Source organism: Xiphophorus hellerii, chromosome 14 (genome assembly GCF_003331165.1).
Source record: "Xiphophorus hellerii strain 12219 chromosome 14, Xiphophorus_hellerii-4.1, whole genome shotgun sequence".
Classification (NCBI taxonomy): Eukaryota; Metazoa; Chordata; class Actinopteri; order Cyprinodontiformes; family Poeciliidae; genus Xiphophorus; species Xiphophorus hellerii.
The window spans coordinates 13,419,639-13,442,448 of record NC_045685.1 but is presented as its reverse complement, the minus strand read 5'-3'; the positions used below and the strand labels follow the sequence as shown (position 1 = coordinate 13,442,448).

Genomic DNA, 22,810 nt, shown 5'->3' with positions numbered 1-22,810 from the left:
AAGGACAGTTTTGTTTATAGGGATTTCATCATTCACTTTTATTTGTTGTTTCGATTGTTTTGTGTATTTATTTTGGATATTTAAAATGTCTTCCAGCTCCAGAGTTAGTTGTTCATAAGGATTTAAAGTCTATTGATCTTTGAGAACATTAACTTGTGGGTCAAAATGTATCGTGACACAACTAACTGTACTTGTAAGATGTTCCTCTTCTAAGCTAAAAAGCTAGTTTTAAAGTTAGTTAACTGCTGTAGTATAAATGATGCCTTAAAGGGTCTCTCCTCTAATTTGTTTTGGAAAAAAGTCACCGTGTGGCTGGGGGCCAAGTAGCCCAGTAAGCAGCACAACACAGAGGAGTCCTATCTCCGTGTCACAGCATCCAAAAACCTGCTGAGATAATAAACAGCTGATGTCACCCACATTTGAAAGCTGCTGTCTGTGGTGAAAAATGGAGCAGGAGAGAGGAGACTGCAGCCAGTCTGAGTGTGAAGTAATAAAGTTAGGATGGGCTCTGGGTCCTCTGTAGTTTATTTTTTGCAAAAGTTTTTCTGCCTCTTGGAAGTGTTTTTAGTTCTTGTCATGTAACAAACGCACACTTTAGTGAATTTTACTGGGATTTTATAGGATTCGGTTACTAAGTAATGCTCACTTCAGTTACAGTAGCAAGTCCTTTTGGGTCAACCGGCTTTTCACATCTGGAAACTAAAATCTTTGCCTATTCAGTCTGTCACAGTCAGTGAAATTGAATGGGGAGCATCTAGCATCTAAAGAATCTAAAGAATTTCCATTGAATGTAGGTCTGGACTTTGACAAGGCTGTTCTGACACGTAAATACTCTTTGAACTAAACCATCCTGGGAGGTGAAACGTCTGCTCAGGATCTCTTCTGTAGCCGTTAACAGGTTTCCTGTGCTGTGAGCTCCGTCCATCTTTCATCAGATTTAGAGGGACGATCTTTTAAACATTAACTATGAGTTTAATCTGGTCCGTGACACATTTAGAGCACCTTCTTCCACTTGTTTGCTGTTTATTTCCACACGATTTGAGGCAGCCATACCCTTTTTCATACAGACCAGATTTGTATCGTAAACAGTTATCCTGACAAGAGTTTGTGCTATAAGCTAACCCTACTCTGAACTTCTCCACGTCTTTCTGATCTCTCTGCTGTGTTCCTTGGTCTTCCGGATTTGCCTCGTTCATTATTGTTCTCTAATAACGCTCTGAGGCCTTCACAGAACAGCTGGATTTAGGGGGTTGAAGTTGAGCCTCTGCTTTTGGGTTGCAACTGAAGTTTCATACTAAATTTGTCAGCAGGCATTATTTCACTGCTGTGTTCTGATAAACCGCGGGGCGCCCAACAGGGGATAGACTTTGCAGCTTCTTCTAATTGCTTAATTTCTGTCCTCTGTTGACTTTGCTCCTTTGCTTAGTATAATTTTTATTAACTCAGCACCAGACCAGCCTTTCACTTCGGTTTGGGCACAAGGGAATGGCAAACCTCACCTCGTTTGTGTCACTGATTGTTTCATATACTGAATGTTTGTTTTGTACTTTACGACTAACGCAAACCACATGTGAGATCCCCCCCCCCCCCCCCCCCCCCCCTAACCTCCAAAGGCAGATGATGATGTTGAGGAAGAGTTGTGTGCTGAAGTTTTGGCCCGGACCAGGAGGGGGATTACCGATACTGGAGATGGATGAAGAGCGAGGAAGTAGACGCGTTTTAAGGAAAACGGTTAAATGATCAGGCACACATGGCAGCCAGAGATTAAACTAAAGTCGCTGCCTGGAAATCTTCCTCCTCTCTCACTGTTTGCACCAGTCTCTGCTGGGGAGCTGGCGCTGGAGAGATATTGGGGGAACGGTAGTGTACACCGGAGTAAAGAACGATGGTTTAGGCCTCAAATATCTCAGCGCTGTTTTTTTGCGGTCTGCTAGCTCTGCGCGTTCAAGCAGTGAGGTCAGAAACATGAAACAGAGCCCAGCGAGCGCCAGAATAGTTCTCCGTCATTTACAGGCGGCATTAACTGACTAGAAAGAAGTGTTCCTATAAACTCGAAGCATTTAAATTTGTTCTCTTGCAAATTTTAATGGCTCTTTTATAGATTTAAGGTAGTGGTGCAAAGACGGCTTTTAAAAAAAAAAACAACTTCTAATTCCTGAATCCTGTCAAATGGCTTCAGGAGACCAGCTTCCTGAGGATTTGCTTGATAACCTCAGCAGTAATTAGCCTGTCACTCTGAGACCTGCTGACAGCGCTTCAGCGGGCTTCTGGCAGCCTCTGGGGTAAATACGGCACCCCTAATATTCCCTTAACAGTCCCATTCATCTTCTTAATGACTTAAGGCCGACCAGGGGAGTGCACACTCTGCCAAAGCTGAGCCATGAACTGAGTTTTAAAGGAAGAGCTCCAGATCTGGATCAATCTCCACCAGGATTTATGGAAAGTTAGCTGAGAAATTTCTGCACAATTACATGTTTAGATCCCTCGGTGACTTGTGCCTTGTGCTGTAGTACTCTATTGCGCAGAAAATAGCAATAGTCAGCACTAATTGGAGTTTTTATACAATTTTTTACATTAAAAATACCCACTTATCCAGATTTAAAGGTTGCATTTTGAATCATAAACACTTCACTCAGCCACACTCGGATGGATGGATAAATGGACAAACCTATAAGATGGTGGATGGACCGGCCAGCAGATTGACAAGGAAGGATATATGGATACTAGAGGGATGGATGAAATATAAACCTCTTGATGGGTCGGTGGAAAGACAAATCGGTGGATGATTAGATGGATGGAATAATGGGCTATAGGTGGATGAATGTATGAAGCAGGTGTTTGCAACCTGTAGCTCCGGAGCCTAACTAATGTTTTTAAGTATAGATATAATAACATTGACATTGAGGCATTTTGCTAGTCTGTGTGCTTTTTAAACATTTTTTTACACCATTTTCCACAAATGACATCCAATGGAAGGAATTGTGTCTGTCGTGTTTTGGCAGACATTTGTTTTTCTTTTACTTTAACAGCTTAAATTAGAAATAAAATGTTGGTTGTTTAAAACCAAAGGTCACATAGCAATTGTGGCTCTAAATGAGAGCTAATTTGCTGCACTGGGAGTAAAAAGGGGCTAAAATGTTTGCAGACCCCAGGGACGGGTGGATGGAGTCTCGGTATCCTGGCTGGGCATGTGTGTGGTAAACTGGTAAAAGATGGCATTTTTACTTTCCGACAAGCCAGTCACCTATTAGCTTGTTTCTCTAGCTGAACCAAATTGGAAAAAGGTTTCTGTGATTAAGTTTATTTTGGTTCTCTTAGCAGTTTCATTCCATTCATGTGACCCATCTTAAAACCAACCTAGTATTCGATGCAAACTTTCACTTTGAACGCGGCACCCGTAAAGTCTGGAAAACCACATTTCTTTCCGTCTTAAAGCTTTCTGCCGCGACCGCATGAACTCAGCTGCGCTAACCGGTCGAGATCACAGCCTCCCGCGATCTCAAAGGGCTCCAGGCTGGCATATAAATGACCATGACTAGACGCCAGAGTTGGGATTCTGCTCGCAAGCTGCACGTACGTCCACAAAGTTCATGCTGAAATAGAAGTTAACACATGGTGTGTGAAAAGAGCCAATGCGGGGTTGTTTTTAGTTTATTGAACAGGGAGGCGGGGAACGTAATGCTAAAACAAAACTCTTCCTCAAGGTTACATGAAGGCCGGCAGAACGTTTTCGCCCTCATGCAACCAGCAAGGCTTCATCACCGGATCCTCAATCGACCTGCAGGTGTGTTTAGTTTTCACACGCTTCCGGCATCGGCCTTTGGCTCAATCTCCGGCTGAGGGCCGCTCTGTTTTCTGAGGGCTTGTTGTAACTTATAGAGGCGGTGCCGTGCTGCATGGAAGCTCACATGCTGATAGTTTCTCAACGGACGTCTTCTGGTCGGTGACCAAATAGAAACAGACACACAAAAAAAGAAATAAGAAGAGCTCCAGAGTAAAAGCTTTGGGTGGGGGGGCAACTATAATTTATGCTGCTCCGTGTTGGAGCAAAACCAGTGTTATGTAACCATGAGCAAAGGGTTGTGATGTTTGGCAGAGGAGCATCAGTTTCTGCAAGAGTCTTGAAAGACCTCTTAAAGTTCTTGAGGGGTTTTAATATTTGCAAGAGAACTGATGAACTACATTGCTTGGCAAAATTCAGAACGTAATTGGCTAAAAATCTATATTTTTCTGTAAATCTTTTCTAGAGCAACCACTCCTCACACTTGTTCTTCTAATATCTGTACAATCTCCTACAATCCCGTATGTCTTTGGACCCACTGAAAGGTCCTCAAACTACCTCTTCCTGTTGTAAATCTCATGTCGAGGAAGCATAACGGAGTGAAAAGCAGCGCATGAAAACACCCATCTAGTGCATGGGGGAGTGCCTTCATACACACACACACACACACACACACACCCACACACAGCCGCCAATCCCCATCCTCTCTGGCTTTCAACAAAACATCTATTCTCGGTCTGTTTCGAGTTCCTATAGTGCGATCTTCCATTTTTGCGGGGGCAAACTGAAAGAAGACGCAGCGGGACGCTTCAGGCCTGTCACTTTTATTGTTGCAAGATTTTTGGGTGTGTGTGTGTGTATGTGTGTGTGTTGGGATTTTGGAAAAATATTCGTCATGACAGAAGCTCGTCTTAACAGGGCGACCACAGTATACGCGGAGTCCCTTGTCTCCATATGGTAGTCATTGCAAAATTTGCAGCAGGAAAGCAGAAGCTCGCACATCCAGACACAGAAGCCTGGATTTGTTATGCTGTGGTCAAACTACTTTCTGATTAGGATAAATTATTACTCCATTGCTAAAGTACATCCTCTTTCAATTAGAGGGGTTCTATCATCATAACTAGATAAAATTATGTGGTGTTTCTGGAATAAATGTATCCTGTGCACACAGCAGATTCAACATTCTCGTTTCTTACACAAATGTTAAGCCCAAAGGCAAAAAGTAAGCACACCCTTGTTGCTTCCATGGGATTTAGAAGCGAAAGTGGCAGTCAGGTGCTGCCAATCAAAACACTTAAACTGGTCACCATCAGGTGTGAGCAGATTTGTAAAGCTGCTCAAAAACCTTTCAACTCAAATATTTTATTTATCCCAAAATTAAATTAAATGTTGCCATAACATGAATCCGTGCAGATTCAAAGAGTCCTTGTGGATGGTGATGCAGTGGGCAGGAAGGATCTCTGTTAGCAGTCAGTCTCGCAGCAAATCTGATGAGGCCTCTGACTGAAGACACTGTTGTGTGACAATGTCCAGCTTTTGGAGGCAGGAGCTGCATGTGAGACTCTATAGGTCCCAGTTAGCATTTTAAACGTCATGACAGAACAATTTGAAAGAAAATAAGTATGACTTGTAATTTATGAAAGAGGTGATGATTTGGGCTTGCTTCCCAGCAACAGGACCCGGGCGATTTGAAGACACAAATTGGACCATAAGCTCCAATTATGGTCCAATGATCTAAGGCCAGCTGATAACTGAAGCCTTGTCCAAAGTAGGTCAGAAAAAATGTATGAAAATGTAAAAAAAGTATCATCAAGGCGTAGCATTGGCCAAGTTAAAGTCTAGACTAGGGATTCACTGATATGGGCTGAAGTCGATGGCCGATATTAATACTGTTGTTATGGATGTGTAAAAGTGACCACACCACTTACTTTGCTTCTCTTGTTCAGTTAAACACTCCCACCATTCTGTGTCACGTCACTCTGACCGTCATATGACAGAACAAATTGGACATGGCCAATCCTCTCCCAAAACACACAAACAGCACCAACATGGAAACATCAGTTATGATCGGCCTAGTTTAACTTGTTGAACCAACACTGATGTGTTAAAAAATGATTAAAGTCATCCAGTACCAATGTTGATTCGTCTTCAAACCACAATGAATTGATGTACAGTACAGCGGACCCAAAATGAATCCACAACAAATTAACTGCAGAGGCAGACAACTTTCTTTACACCATGATTGTATATGAATCTTTACTCGTTCAGCTGTCAAGAAAACACTTTTCCTGTCAACACCAGATGTGGTAGACTAATGAGACAGGTGCTCAAAATTTTTCTAGAGGTTTTTCTGCTGTGGTTTTGACGTCTATTTATCCTGCTTGGTAGAAGGATATCATGTTCAGACACATGTTCAGTCTGGGAACATAATGAACCTGGAAATGTGGGACACTGAAGGATAGTGGTCATGTTTAAAGATATTTAGTTAGGGAGTTACCTAGTCCACCCAAAACATGAGTCACATGATTTTTTTTTTTTTTTTTTTAATGCTAAAATACTTTTCGGGAGACAGATGTTTTGTCTTTTGTGGGTGGAAGTAATTGAGCCTAAACATAAACCCTGTTCTTCACGAGTCCCATGGCATGACAGAGTGAAGGTACTTTTTGAGGATAAACATCACATGCTGAGCGTCAATAATCTGAACAATACAGTGACTTTAGACCCAAAATATGCACGCAAATAATAAAAAAGTAGCTAACTAAGTCCTCAGCTTTTGTTAAATAAACATTTTGAACAAAGCAAGTTGAAGACATAGAGTAGACTTTCTGTATTACTACATCTCTGTGGAAAGCTGTTCCTTCAGCTGCGAACAGTTTCATAGAGAAGCTTTTATTTTAGCGCATCATCAGTTTGCTTTAGTTTCAAAGGAGGTTTACTTAAGAAGCATTTTCCATGATGGCTTGCCGAAGATTTTTCCATAATTGCGGCTTTTCTCTCACAGTCATCATTTTAGTGCAGCGCTTCAATTGTTGACTGTTTGGCTTTTCCATACCGGTTGTGGGTGTGAGGCTCTTGAGATGCCAGTGTGCTTGACAAATGGGACCTCAGATATGAGGCCTGCAGGTACTCTGAGGCGGTCTCACAAGCTGATACATGCTGACTTTGTGCTCAATATCTGATTCAAAATCTATTTCAAAGCCCCAGCATAAGCATGGCACTCATAATAAAAGCCGCTTGCCTTCTACCAACAGATAAATAGTGGCGGCTACATCTGGTAAATTATAATATGTGCATAAAAGTCAAACTCACTCCTTGATTTTCTTCTTTGGTGTGTTTTATTTTTCTCTCCCGTAACCTTCAAATATCTTTTCTGTCTTTGAAGGTAAAAATCCTAATGACAGTGCGAGTTCAGGGGACTACGGAGCGCCAAATCCAGGACCTGCATTCAAAGAAGTTTGGCAAGTGAAGGTGTGGCCTAAAGGCCTGGGTCAGCTCAAGAACCTGGTGGGCATCTATCGCCTTTGCCTTACTGAAAAGACGGTAAACTTTGTGAAGCTGAACTCCGACGCAGCCGCTGTGGTGCTCCAGCTGATGAACGTCAGGCGTTGCGGACATTCAGAAAACTTTTTCTTTGTCGAGGTGGGACGCTCTGCTGTGACGGGCCCCGGCGAGTTTTGGATGCAGGTGAGCATGTAACTAGGAGTTGTGTGTGTGTGTTGGGTTTTAACATTCTCCAGTTGTTAGAGAACCAGTGAACAACACTAGAAACTGCATTCAAACTCAAGCACTATGCGCTGTTTTAGGTTTTAATCCGTTGACTTTTATGTGTTGTGTTCTAGGTCGATGATTCTGTGGTGGCCCAGAACATGCATGAAACCTTGCTGGAGGCCATGAAAGCCCTGAGTGAGGAGTTTCGCCAGCGCACAAAGTCTCAGTCAAACTCTGGTCCTGGAGGAGGTGCCACAGCTTCCAATCCTATCAGTGTTCCTTCTCGCCGCCACCATCCCAATCCCCCTCCAAGCCAGGTGGGCTTCCTCCGCCGTCCCCGAACTGAGCCTACCTTAGGTGCTAATGTGGGAGCTCCATTAGGCAGTTCCAGTGCCTCTCCCACACCTCGGCACAGCTTCCCGAGGTCCCGCACCGCCAGTGATGGAGGGAAAAGTGAAGATGGGATAGCAGGATCCACTCCGCTACACGGTGTAAACACAAGTCCTTCTACCAATGGCTCCTGCTCTACCACCCCAATCCTCAGGTCAAAGTCAGCCCGCTCAGTCCCAACCACAGCTGCTAAAACTCCTTTTGGGTTGATGCGTTCCATTTCAACTCCAACCCCATCCCCATCACCAGCCCCAAGTCTCTCGTCCAGCTCTGGGCCTGGATCTGAGTTTGGAGGTATCACATCTGCTGGTCCTGTTCCAGGGTCTGGTGCTTATACTCGTGTAGCCTCTCATCATACCTCAGTCTCGTGCTCACCCAGTGATTACGGCTCCTCAGATGAGTATGGTTCCAGTCCTGGAGATCACACGGTTCTACCCTCTCCAAGCCTGCCAGGAAGCTCTATCAGCAGCACTGGCAGCCAGTGCCTTGGTGAGGATGGAGCAAATTACATCCTAATGGGTCAACGAGGTGGGACCAGCAGTAGTGTCAGCAACAGTAATCAAGTCAACATGATGTCCAGCTCCCAGCCTGTGCCAGGAACACCAACTAATGGCTCACTGCCCCAGACTAGGAGAGTACTTCGTCGATCTTCTAGCCGTGAATGTGAGGCTGAACGCAGGCTTCTGAGCAAGCGTGCATCCTTGCCTCCTATGGCCCTGGAAAGACTGGCCCCACACCAGCGCAGAGCTGAGGAACCTACAGATGAAGATTCAGCTGATTATGCCATTATGTCAAGGAGCACCAGTCGGGAGTCCTTTGCATCTACCTGCTCATCTGTTCAAAGGGAATCAACCTTAGGCTCTTGTGTAGGGGGAGGAGGGTACTTGGATGTAGCAGGAGAGTTAAAAACTGATGGTGGTCCAGGAGCAATTGCAGGTGTGGACAATGGGTACATGTCCATGCTACCAGGAGTCACCCAGCCTCCCGTTTCCTCATGTCAGACAATGACTGTGTGTGTTCCAGAATCAGATTCCAAACCTGCTGATGACTACATGGCCATGACCCCCAACAATAGCGTGTCTCCCCCGCAGCAGATTCGTCCCCTGCCGGTGTCTGACGGCTATATGATAATGTCTCCCAACAGCAGTTGCTCCCCTGACCAGCGTGGAAGCCTCTCTGAAGGTGCTTGGGTTGGCAGTGCCGATAGCAGAGCTGGTAGCGACTACATGAACATGTCTCCTATTAGTGCACCTTCTGTGAATGGCAGTCCCCCTCAAAATGAGCACACCTGCCATTTAGATACCAGTTTGCAACAGCCGCCTCCAAAGATGGTGTATTCCTATTATTCCCTTCCCAGATCATACAAACATAATCCCACTTCTGGGCTTTTTGATGATGGGCCCGGACGAGGTAGACGCCCCAATGGGAACTGTAGCAGAGGAGGAGGTGGCAGCAGAAACTCAGGGGGGCATCTAGAGCAACCAATTAGCAGTTCAGGGATTGGACGGCACCAATCACTCTCTTCATCCTCATACTCCTCCAGCTCAGCTAGCAGTGAGAGTCTTGGAGAGAACGATGACAGGACTAACCAGGCTCTGGGTAATGTGACAACTGGATCACAGCCCAAAGAGGTGAGCAAGATTACTCAGAGACGGGGCTCTGGTGGGTTAACAAAGCAAGGTAGCCACTTTAGAAGCAGACCAGTAAGCCTATTTGTAGATGTATCTAAGGCCAACACTCTTCCTAGGGTTCGTGAGAATCCCTTGCCCCCAGAACCTAAGAGCCCTGGAGAGTATGTAAGCATTGAATTTAAAGGGGAGCAGTGCAGCCAGACTGGTGTAGGAGTTGGGCGAGGTAGAGGACTGAGACATGGATCATTGCTGAATCATGGCTCAAGTCACCAGCATTCTCAAAACAGACCAGCTCCATCTCTAGAAACCTTTATTCCCCTGTTTCATAGTCCTTCTGCCCCTGTCTCTCCACCAACTCCATCAGAGTACGTCAACATGGACCCTGGCCCTTCACCATCCCCTTCCCCCCATTCCAATACCCAGTTAGTTTTTCCACCTTTCCACACCCCTCCCACACCCCCAGTTCTTGCTCATGCCCCTAAAACCTGTACGGAAGGTACTGATAGTCTGTGTCAAGGAACTGTTGAAGTTGCTGAGCCACCTCTTCGGAAAAGCAGAGACAGTGTTCCCTCAGTGATTGAGACAGAGTCTCCTACATCCTGTGGAGACTACACAGAGATGGCTTTCAGCTTGAGCAACAATACTGCCCCTCGGTCATCACCAAGTGTCTCCCCCAAAGTCCCCTCTCCTACAAGAACTGATCCTTCTGTTTCAGTGCTCTCCCGGGGTCTAGACTTCCCTCTAAGCAAATCAGGACTGAACCCAGACCAGGGTGCTAAAGTAATCCGTGCTGATCCCCAAGGACGCAGGCGGCACTGCTCGGAAACCTTTGTGGCCACACCCTCCCTGTCCACCTCTGCTTCTACTTCTTCTTCTACTGCCTCCCTCTTTCCAGAGCACAGCCAGGCTGTTTCCCGCCGCCTCGGCTTTGAGAGCATGTTGTGGGGTAACGGTGCCGTCACTGATCCTCCAACTCAATTTCCACTCCCTGCACAGCAGTCACTTCCCACAAACAATCAGACATTATCCACAGAGCAGGGTCTTAACTACATAGACTTGGACTTGGTCAACAAAGAGAGTCCCCACGCTGGCCTGGAAGGTGCTACAGGAGGCCAGCCCCAATCTCGGCTGTTCTCTGTTCTTGGTTCGGGCTCCATGGTTGGGGGAATGGGGGCATCAGCTGGAGGGAGCAGCAGTTCAAGCCTCAACACGTACGCCAGCATTGACTTCTACAAATCCGAGGAGCTACGGACACATCAGAACGGGAACAAAGAAGGAACAGGTAGGAATTTTAACCCTTAATGGCATTGTTTTAATTTCAACCTTAACCCTTTGCAGCTGTGTTTGCTTTTTGATTGGAAGTGAAAAGAATATATTCTGAAGATAATCCAGTGTCTTTGATCAATGCTTGCAATTAAACTACAACTGGCCCCAAATTAAAATACAGACAGCTGTCTTACTCATATGACTGTCAATATACCTGCATATGAAACCTAGTTTGGCTCCTCCAGCATTGATTCCCTTTAAGGGCCTTAACCTTCTGTTTGTACAGGATTTGATTAGGGTAGGCCAGATATTCCAGTCATAAAAGCAGTGAAAATAAATCTATGTTCTGGAGATCTTTCTCAGTTTTATTTCTCCAGTGTTGTGTAATAATGGATTGTGACATCTTCTTAAGTTTTACTGTTGGCATTCATCTTTAATCATCATTTGCTGCTTATATATGAAAAGAATTATTCTGCTCCGATTGAGCCTTTGTGCTTTTTTTTTTAAAGAGAAGAAACAGTCAAACAAATCTACCATATGTGCAAGTTGTATCAAGGGGAACCATTCAGTCTTATAGAACAGATGCATTATTGTCCCAATAGGAAAGTTCTGCTCAGTTAGTGAACACATAGCACAAGCCATTTAAATCAACCTATAAAACCTATATAGACAAACTTAACTGCAGACAATGTAAAACAGAATCAACAACATTCGCTGCAGCACATGCTTTCCCTGCATACTACTTACTTATGCACTATAACATCTGTTCTCTGAAAAAAACAAATGACAAGACAATAAATACATAATTGATTAAAAAAATGTTCTCATCAGTCTTCCCATTGAAGCATTGCACTTCCAAACTCAGTTAGGCTGATGCTAGTTTTAATTGACTTGTCTATATAAAATCCCTCACTATAAGACCAGAGCATTGGGAAGGGCAAATGTTGTGCTTTGAAAATCATATTCATATTACAATGAAACAGCAGAAAATATTCACTTTCACGTTTTGCTTTACACAATTTGAGCTACAAATAGGGCCCAATAATAAGATACAAGATTTTTTTTCAGAAAGATGTAAAACCATGTAAAAAAAAAAAAAAAAGGTTTCAAAAAGTTTTTCAGCCATGACATTCTTGAAGCATCCCAGGGAACAATCTCAGCTTCAAGTCATCTTGGGTTTCTCTCTACTACCTTGGTACAGCTGTTTTTGGCTGTCATCTACAATTTCCCTCCGCAAACCCCCTATTTCTCTGTCTGGTTGGATAAGTAGCGTTAATGGCCGGTGATTTTTAGGTTTTTCCAGTGATGTTTAATTGAATTCAAGTGTAGACTTTGACTGGGCCACTCAAAGACTTTCACATACTCCTCCTTTCTTATCTTGGCTGTTTTCTAAAGGTAAATTGGTCTAATGTCTAGTGCGCAGAGGAGCAGGTTCTCTTGAAGAAGATTTCTATATTTAGCTGATGTCAACCCACCGTCTACCCAGACTAGTTTGTGGCAAACAGCTTCCCCACAGCATGATGCTAACACCACCATACTTCACATATGATGTGTAGCGGCCCTAACCATATCACCCCTGAGCCAATAGGATTAGGTGGCTTGTTTTGGTTTTATTATACCAAAGGATTTTGCTCGGTCTGGTCTGGTGCTTTTTCAGGCTGCCATGTGCGTTTTATGGAAGAGCAGCTTCCGTCTGGCCTTTCTGCTGTAAATATCTGGTAGATAAAGTTCATTAGCAATGGTTGACCTTCTAGATATTTTTCCTATCTCCACAAGGGAACACCTGGTTCTCCGTCTTAGTTATAGTTGTGATTTTTGCCACCTCTCTTCTTTAGCTCCTCCGTTTGGTTGCGAGTATGGATACAGAGGGTCTTTGTAGATCCAATCTGCTTCCAGTCTCAAACAATGGCGACCTCAGTATGTTTCAGGACACTTCATGCTGCTAGAATTGCTTTGTGACCTTCCTCAGATTTATGCTTTGACACAATCTGCTCTCTGAGATCTTCAGACTGTTCCTTTGACATCATTGTATTTGCTTTATGCACTGACTGTGAGGCCTTACATTGACAAATTAATGCTTAATCAGATGAACTTGGCAGAGGTGGATTTCAGTTAGGCTGCAGAAGTATTTCAAGGATGATCAAGGAAGTGTGACCTTCTCAATTTTGCGTGTCAGCGCAATGCGTTTGGATGGTCATTCACCTGTTATCTTGTTTAAATCTTTACATTTATTATAAATTTAAATGTTTCTAAAAAGTAAAATAGTCAAATCTGTATTGGAATGTGGAAAAAGTAAAGGCTTTCTGGCATCTTTTTTTTTTTCGTCAAGAAATTGAAAAAACCCCAATGGGAATAATCAAAGGAAGTGGTTGAAAAGAGTATGGTTCCTGCAGCAATCAATGACATTTATGTTTTCATTTCCTGCATCTACATCTACTTTATTTTATTTTTCCGTGTTTACATCCATTCTTACTCTAAGGCACATTTTTCCAACCTTTGAAGGACCACCCCAGCTAAACAATGACTAAGCTAAGTCTCCACGAGACATTTCGTCATCGGAGAAACATTCTCTTCGAACCGCTGTCTGCACCAAATGATGGGTACTTCCTAAGAAATAAATGCTTTCAGCTAAAGCAGATAGCAGAGACTGTAAGTGGATATTTGGATTTATATGCGTCAGTGAAACTCTTGGTAACCTTCCACACTGGGGCTTCTGTCTTGTTGTTGAAGTAGCTCCGCTTGCCTTCTCATGATTTGCACTGTAAGCTGCATTGGAATTAAGCCGCTCGGGAGTTTAGTGGTAAACATTTCATAGCTCGGCTCCACAGATGGATTTAATGAGGAATTTAAGGCATTAGCAAGATATTCATACGGGGGTTGTTGTGGTTTGTGTGTGTGCAGGGAAGCTGAACTTGACGGTCGGTTTTTATAGATTTCTCGGATGGAAATGAGCAATCAGTAGCCCGCTTCCTTGCAACAACGTGTTGGATTTACTGCCAAATGATGGCTACGTTGGTAAAAGCATGGGGTGTTTTAACATAAAAATGGTTGCTGGGTCCCACGGTGGGGCCATTTGGCGGCCGGGAATGTCACGGAGCAGTATGGAGGGGGGGGTGTTACACGTTGGCTGTGAATGTTGAGATGGGGCCAGTGTTTCACTCCTGCTGCTCTCGAATACCTCTGTACAGTGGTCCCCCTGCTCTCATCCTCTGCGTCCAGCTTCCCCCTCGTCCCTGTGCCAATAAATGATCCTTTTGTTTGCGTGTGTTTGCTCCAGCGCGCTGGCAGTCCTCAAAAGCGACAAGTCCCAAGACCAGTGGCCTCTCTTGAGACACTTCTCCTCGGCAGCCTATAATTTTCCCCCTTTCAAATGTTGGTTTTCCTCTCTCTGTGTCCATCTTCACTTTTTGTTTTTGGATCTTTTCTGCTTCCCTTTGTTTGTCCATCACATGGTTTGTCCTCGACTGACATCTGGGCTGATGGATTTTTGGAATTCCTCCCCTCCCCTGTTTTTGACGCTCTCTCTATTCAACGTTTTATTTTTTTTACCATTATACAACTGGGCTTCCTCTGCTTCCACACAGCATTTCTAACCATCCTATTACTGCAGTTTTACAACTCTCTCAAACTGAGCTCTCATCCCTTAGCAATCAGCAGCGTCGAGACAGTTTTTACCCCCAAAAATGTACAGTATGGGTGTGTCTTTACGATTACTTGTAATTACAGGGGAATTTTTCTTCCTCCAGCAGTCATAAGCCAGTATAGGTAATGACTGTGTGTATGTCCCAGGGGCGAACACCAAGGGGGCCAAAGGCTAAAATTAAACATGGGTCGTGTGCCAGAAATGGTCCTATTAGATGCTGGTTACGTAATGTGTAAAAGGAACCTCATGGTTAAGATAATGAAGTGAACTGTTTCACTCTAAATGATGCCTGCTGTAGAAAGATATTTAACTTTGAGGCAAACGTTTTAAGCCAGGAATATTTATTCCCAGCCACAGGAAATACTGAGCTGCTTTACTGTGGGGAAACCCCTCCAAAAAGCATTAAGTACTCACTTTATTTTCAGGTAATTTATTGAATTGTCTAGAGATATCCAGATCAGGATTTGAGTCACAATCATTTTGTTAAAATAAATGCAATTTTTGTTGGGAAAAGCTCCAGTAGCTTTCTGTTTTGATATGTTTCACTGAGAGTTTGTTCACATCTTTTTAATGCAGTCAATGATATTGGAACAAAACCTGTAGGAAGAGTTTTCATGCTTCATTAATTTAGCTAGTCACTAATATTTAGTGACTAGTGTTTCAGCTGCTTTCCCAGAGAGCGCAGAAAAAGCTTGCGAGGGAGCTGCAGAAACCAACAGAGTGTAAAATAAAGTTTCATTAAACCGTTAATACGGCTTGCAAGTCGTGCACAAGTGTTGTTTTTATGAATTGGGTTTAACAAATTGTGGCCCTTGAGCAAAATCACAGATATTACACCAGCAGTTGGTATCAAGAGATTTGGTCAAGTACCCATCTAGTACTTTTTTGATTTCTAATTTCTTATGGGTACTTTTTTTTTTCTTATCAAAAATCTGCTCATTTTCATAAAGTTTGACAAATTTAGGGACGGGGAAAACCCTAAGAAACCTGCTCTAAGAATAGGTTTTGAAACATGTTAATTGTTCCTGTTCATTTGAGGACAAAACTCTTGATAGATATATATATATATATATATATATATATATATATATATATATATATATATATATATATATATATATATAAAATCTACAGCAGTACTACAAGGCAAACTAGATGCCATACACCTCCTCGGTTCGTTTACGCGACACGGACTTAAATCAGACATAAACTTCGAAACTTGAGACTAAAAAACATTTGAAATTTTAAGTGGCAATCCTGTATTTAATCATTATGTCTTCATGTAGCCACTGAAAAGTGAAATGATAATCAGCTGAACACATCTGTGCTTTGCAGCTCCTTGACAGACAGCCCATTAAGTGCGCTCTTACTCTGCAGAAAGCAGTCTGCCTGTGTGCGACAGACCCGTCTGGCAGGGTGTGTAATCCACGCCGGTGCTAGTGTAGACTGACGGCGCTAGTAGTGTTACGTAAAACACAAGCTCGAGGATTGGATGTGACCCCTTCCTCCTCCTAAAGAGGGTTAGGCTCAGGGCAATGTGTGTATATATATATATATATATATATATATCTACATACATATATGTTTACGTGTACATGTGGTTGTTTATCTGCTGAGACGTCTTGCTTTGTGCTGAAGGCGGAATGCGTCGCTCAGCACAGTGACTCACAGCCCCGCTCACATTAATGCAGAGTGTAAGTGCATACAGATGTGCAGCAGAAACAGCAGGACTGAACACGTGGTGGCTAAATCCAGGGTTGGTAGAAGTCTGAATCCTGAAACGCTTCATGCAAGTTAATTTAGATCTTTAGATTCTGTGTTTATTTGGCGTAGACTTTACATAACTACTAATTCATCCTTCAAACGTTCTTCTTTTTCTGGTTGGTTTTTTTGGTATAATTGATTGTATAGTCTGGGTGGCTCAGCCCACCGTCTTATGATTATATAACTCATATTAAAATGGAAATTTGCTGCAAACTCAACCTTCGTTCATTAGCCTAATTACAGCATTACACAACGGGATTTACCCAGACAGAGTGAAGCAAAAATAAAGCCATGTGTTTGCATGGGGACGGCTGCCAGGCCCAACAAACTCCATATTCCTCTGTTTATCCTTGTTTTATTCCTCAGACATGTATTTGGATGTCTGTGGGATAATTTCACCGAGCAAATCTGCCAACGATCCATTTGAGGGAGCTGGAGCGTGTTTTTGTTGAAGTCAAGGATGCGTCCTTCTCTGAAGTCCGGTCTTGATTTGTTTGGGTGGTCTGCTCAAGAAGGTGACGTACTAACTCCACGCTCGGGAACAGCGACCCACTGTTTGGGGTTTTTTGGGAGCCTTGAAGGCTGTGTGTCCGTCCGTGTGCACGCTGCACCTGTAAATGCCGGAGCGCTCGAAGGCTCCTGGCACAGAGCATGTGATCACATCATCGTCTCATCTTGGTCTTCTGACTCGGTCTGATTAGGGAAATCCGAGGGGTAATCTGGGCCGAGACCGAGACGCGCACACAAACAGCTCTGTGACGGATGGTCGGGCTGACGACGAGCACTGTTCTAAATATGCAAAGGTCTGTGTGACCCGGTGAATTCAGCATCCGGAGTTCAACAGTACAACTACACAGCAGCTGTAAACTATTGATCAATACAAATCTGTGCAATTTCATCAATTTCCCTTTATTCTTTCTTCAAAATGTGATCATTTCGCCATAAAATAACAGTTAAACACAGACGTTTCAAAACTGCTGTCTTTTAGTTCAAGCTACCATATGGCTGAAAAACATACCACGACATAAGGGTCTCATATCAGTCGATAGTGATAATTATTGATGAGTTTTTTTTGTTTTAAATAACTGAAATACTTTCAAACTGGTGGTGTGGCCTTTCAAGTTTCATCCATAATTTCCTCTCAAGCTGTTGTTCTCATTTTCTCCCTTCACTCTTTTTATTTTTAAGCAGTTATGAGGCACAGTGGGGAAACCTTTAGACAGCTGCTACACGCTGCTCAACAGGTTGTTGCTAGGTAACCAAAGAATGAGTGAGTTGCTAGGTAACTGAAGAGTGAGTGAGTTAGTTCATGCCACCAAACGTGCTTATCTGGCCATGAGAGGTTGAGAGGCTAAAGTCTGTCCTTTGCCTACACCCCCCAGAATGCCGTGTGGTTTTGGATTGAAGTTCAGTGAAATTATTGATCGAATATTATCTGTTGGTATCGATCATGTGTTTATCGCGATATATTGTTTTTGATGCATTGCCGAGCTCCAGTTCAACTCTAGACGGGCTTGGGTAGTCTAGCATGAGAGTCGTGTTTAAGGTCATGCCGCAGATGTAGGTCCAGACTTTGACTAGGCCACTCTAAAACCTTCATTTTTAGCTGTTGGACTAGCTGGTGTGTTTTGGATCTTTGTCTTGCTGCATCATGGAAGCCTGCTTGAGAAAAGAGACAGCTGGACATTCCCCTTCAGGATTTTGAGCTAGACAGCAGAATTCATGATTCCATAAGTTAAATGAAATTAGTCCCAGGCCTTCACACTACCGCCACCATGTTTGAGTTGTTGAATGCTGCACTAGTTTTACCCCAGATACAGTAGGATATTCACCCTCCAAAGAGTTTCACTTCATCAGGTTATCAGGTCTGGATCAAGCTAGTGAAACAGAACCAAAACCCTTAGAGCGTGACAAGAAAACTGAAACTAAAGAAGTCTGCAAGAGGGGCAAGTACGTCTTTTTAGCACTGTCAGCTGTTTTTAGCTCCTAAATTAGTTGGGTCTGATTGAGCCGCGATCGGCTGCTGAACAAACCTGCTTCTCCGGCTTACCAACCGGTGATCTGGAGCAGCGTCATCTTAAGATGGTTCTCCTTTATCTTTCACACTTTGACTGAGTTTTTGTGACCAGAAATATTTCCAAATAGAATCAGTATGTTTGTAATTGAGCAACAGGTGGAACCTTGGTAGTGTGCAGCAACTAGTGTGGGAGGGGCTTCGGCACTCTGATTCAAACAGTTTGAGAAAAACCGCTGCCTCTTTCTCTGAATTTAAACGTGAACAATAAAGAGAAGAAATGGTTTTATTAAAAAAAAAACCTTTGTTTACCTCGATGCCAGTTACATCAGTATTTTCAGCTTATTGTGCAGCTTTATTTTTTGGATTTTGTTTTTTTCTGGTTCAAATTAATAGTGCGCTGATTCTGATGCAGTGGAAGAAACAGAAGTATTTGGTTCTGCGTGATGAATAGAGTCTGAATCTGCAGTACGTGGTTGCTTCATGCACCTTTCTGCTCACTAACCTGACTCATCCTGCTGATTGGAGGAGCAGAAAATGAAGTCAGTGTGCGTCAGTCTTGCGTTGACCCTTATTGACTCGCTTCCGCATCCAAAATATAAAGGAAAGAAAATATGTGACTCCACAGAAACTGTTTGACGCAAATCTTTGTTGCCTTGGTGAAAACCAGTGATGAAACCTTGTGTATTTTTTTCCCTCCCTCTTTGTCTCTTTCACTCCTCCACCGCCAACAGATCATCAGCTCACTTTGCTTTCGGTTAATTTCCTACGGAAGACCTCGACCCGGCCGGATTACCCGCCTCACAGGCGGATCCCCGTCACCTTAAATTCATCGCACTGTTGCAAAGAGACAGTCTTACGTTGTCACGCGCACGTCAACGCCTCTTTATCTGCTAATTCATAACTGCCGTGATTCCTCGACAAGGTTAAGCACACATGTTCAAACTCCCTCTGAAGTCACGGATCATAGATCAGATGAAACGATTGTTCAAAGACGCAGCTCGATGATGCAGTGCGAAGGAAGTTATTGGACCAGAACGGATAACTTTTTTCTTTGGGGATCATTTGTAAAAATAGATTAATCTGTGAGTTTATTTTATTATCCAATTAGTCCCGATGAAGCTGAGCCTCATTAAATACTGCAAGATTGAAAAAGATAGAATCCAGAAACCAGCTTATTTGCTCTCAAAAGCGCAAACAGTTATGGCGCACGTTCAATTGCTCCAAATAGGAAAATATGTAAAGCGCGGGTTGTTTGCTGATTACATTTTGTGTGTCCTGTTTAAACATATTTTAAAAATAAATTTAACAAAGTTTTACAACCTTTTCTGACCGTGGTGGCCTTCGCTGTACAGTCATAACTCTGTATTAATGTCTTTTAGTATTTGAAACATTAAGCAAAATTATCTGACTTCATCTTCTAATCATTTAGAATTGCAGGAAATTTGAAAAAGGTATTTATTGTCATTCAGATTTTGGTACATAAGCTTACATATACAACAAATACCTGCTTCAATTAGAAGTTACCTTCACAGGAGTGATAGATGGCACTGACAGCAGCCCAGCAACAGGTCGGGGAGGAGCAACTTTACTTTAATGCTTCTTTCAGATGGAGAAAACTTGGATCGAGCAAGCCCTTTTTCTGGTATCCTATTAAAAAGGCTTAAAAATCCTCAACAGCCATGTCATGAAAATGTGGTCTGATTTGTGGGTGTAGTTAAAAACCGCAGCTGAAGGCTTTGCATTGTTGAAGGAACAAACGAACGCACAAACAGTCCAGCGTTATCGGTGAAGCACCAACGGGCGAATTGACCCGGAGCATTTTTTAACTTTTTTTTTTTTTTTAATCTTCGTTCCTATAAAATTCCTCCTTCAGGTTTCTGCACTCGTCTAATGTTTGTCGGCCTTTGATCGTTGGATGGTGACTTCCCCCAGGGAGTGCTTTACACTCCTTTGGGCGTATATGCAGCTCCTCGAAAATGGACGAAATTTGTATTTTCAGATACAATAAATCAGAACCAGAGCAGCTAATTTTCAGTAATTCACCTAATTTCCCTCCGTCAAAAACAACAACCAAAAAAAAAGCATTTCTTTCAGTTGAGCTGCCAGTGGATAGGTTCTTTCACAGGAGGTCGACTGCTGCCCTTTTTGTTTTTGTGTGTACGTGTTTTTGTGTTGTGCTGGTGAACTGCCCGGCCATCCGAATGGTAATTAGGTAGGAAAACCTCAACTAATGGTTCAGTACTCCAGTCATGTTTTGACTGACTAGTGCCTAATTCACATGCAGTTGGCACGCATGCATTCGCATGCAGGGGAGTGAATTGTGTTGGCAGCTCGGCCAGTCCGGGAGGCGCCGCTGGACGGACCGAAGTGTGGGTGTGTGTATGAGATCTTGTCGCTTTGAACTGGTCACTGGACGTGACTGATTGCCAACCACACCTGTACTCTTTCTTACGTACTTTTTCTGTTTCTGTCTTTCTTTCTGTAACTTCAAAGTGTTTTAGTTTCAACAACACATCTTGGGCTTGTTTGGTTTACTCGCTTGCATGACAACACATAAATCACAAGTCTTTTGGTGGGAGAGAAACTCACAAACGGATCGTCTGGACCACCTTCCAGGAAGCGGGATTCGGCCAAAAGCGTTTCAGCTAATGGATAGATTTCACTTCCCTACCTCTGTCTCAATCACACACACACCTATTTTCTCTTTTGTCTGAACTGTTTCGCCGATTCTGTCTTCCACAAAACCCATCTGCCCCTCACGCTGCCCCCCCTCTTCTCTCTGCTCTTCCTGCCCTTTCATTTCTCCCCCTGCAGACTTTTTGTTTGCCCTCTTCTTTTATTCTAAATCCAGACTTTCCCCTTTTCTCCCTCTCTCTTGCAATCATATTCCAAGGATTTTCCACTCCGGTGTGTGAGCGGCGCTTTTGTGCAAAATGAAAACACTTCGAGGATGATTAATAGAACCGGGTTTACATTTTTCAGATTACTAGACGCAACAGAACAGATTTTGGTCTCAAGCTGACTTTTTATTTGTGCTTTCAACATGACTTTGTTTTATGTTGGATGAGGTTCAAACAGGTCAGGGTTTGTTTTTTTTAAATATAAAGTAAGACTTTATTTTTAGAAGTGTAAGTGGCCATTATTAAAATAATTTTAAACTTTGTTTGAGCGCATAAATGTTGTCTTAGCAGCAAAAGAAAGAAGAAACAAAAGCAGGATTTTTATATCAAAAGATTTTCATTTGAAATTATATAAACACAATGTTTTAATGTATTTTAATTCGAGTTTATCAGATAAACCGAGACAATTTAGAGCACAGGTACAATAAGAGGGTTCTGCTGCAGATTCTCAATTGGATTAAGTCTGAACTTTGACTGGGCCATTTCTCTTTGATGCTTGGATCTAAACACTCCATTGTACCGCTGCCTGTGTGGTTAGAGTCATTGCTTTGCTCCAAAATCCAGTTTCACAGCTCAGATGTTCCAGAAAGATTGACCCAAACTCTGATTTTAAAATTCTCTGTTCCTCGATCGTCACACTCGGGGCTCCGATAATTGATTTTTTTAGGTTTCCAAACTAATCTTTCAGTTGTGTCAAAATTAGTTGACTGGGGCGTGGCGTGGTGGCGTAGCGGTTAGCGCGACCCGTATTTGGAGGCCTTGAGTCCTCGACGTGGCCGTCGCGGGTTCGACTCCCGGACCCGACGACATTTGCCGCACGTCTTCCCCCCTCTCCTTCCCTGTTTCCTGTCAGCCTACTGTCACATAAGGGACACTAGAGCCCACAAAAAAGACCCCCTGGAGGGGTAAAAAAAAAAAAAAAAAATATTAGTTGACTGGTAAAACAGTTAGTTTTTTTTCTTTGCAAATCTGCACACGTGCAGTTTTTTTTTTTTGTTATTTTATGAATTCTCATAATAAATTAAAATAATCGGAAAAGAAAATAGAAAAAATACTTATTTCTTTATTTACACAGTAATTCTCAGCTCTAATTGAAACTTAAATACTTAAGTCAAAGCTGAATTGAGTTATATGTTATAGATCATGTAAACCAGAGTTTGTGAATTGTTTAGAATATCATTGGATGTTGAAAAATCGTTCACTAATCTGCAATATATCTACTTAAATTTAGTTTGTATTAATTGAGGGTCTGCATTTTATTAAGAGGTACAAGAGTAAAGTGTGTAAATACAAATAAAGACCACACTTATAGCTGTAAAATAAATAAAAACTTTTTTTTTCTTTTACTTTGCAGTTTGTCTTGATCTATCACATAAAATCCTATGAAAAAAACGTGAAAGGTGTAAAAGTTCAACAGGTAGCATGTTTGCAATGCACTCTTTAATAAGTCAAACTATCTGAGTTGAGGAGTTTTTATGGCAAACAACAAAAAAAGCAAATCAACACATGAAAACTGCTACATTTAAGGTGTGTGTGTGTGTATTGCTGTGTATCCGCTTGCGCTTTCCGGGCGACGTTCCAGCTCTGTGTGTGAGAGTGATCCTGGCTACAGAGCAGCGATTGTGCGCCGTGGTATGGGATGTATGCTGGGCTCTGAGTGAGTCGGGCGCTGCCTTAAAGAACGGAGTTGCCACCCACCGACCTGCCGGG

At 42.9% G+C, this 22,810-nt stretch overlaps 1 protein-coding gene across 1 annotated transcript in view; it reads left to right on the top strand.

Annotated features, from left to right (window-relative positions):
- LOC116732244 (insulin receptor substrate 1-B) overlaps positions 1–22,810 on the top strand; it is a 56,432-nt gene that overhangs the window by 8,566 nt on the left and 25,056 nt on the right. Inside the window, exons 2-3 of the mRNA XM_032582280.1 lie at positions 7,164–7,465; positions 7,621–10,792. Coding sequence (XP_032438171.1) covers positions 7,164–7,465; positions 7,621–10,792 — 3,474 coding nt within the window. The remainder of the gene's footprint in view (positions 1–7,163; positions 7,466–7,620; positions 10,793–22,810) is intronic.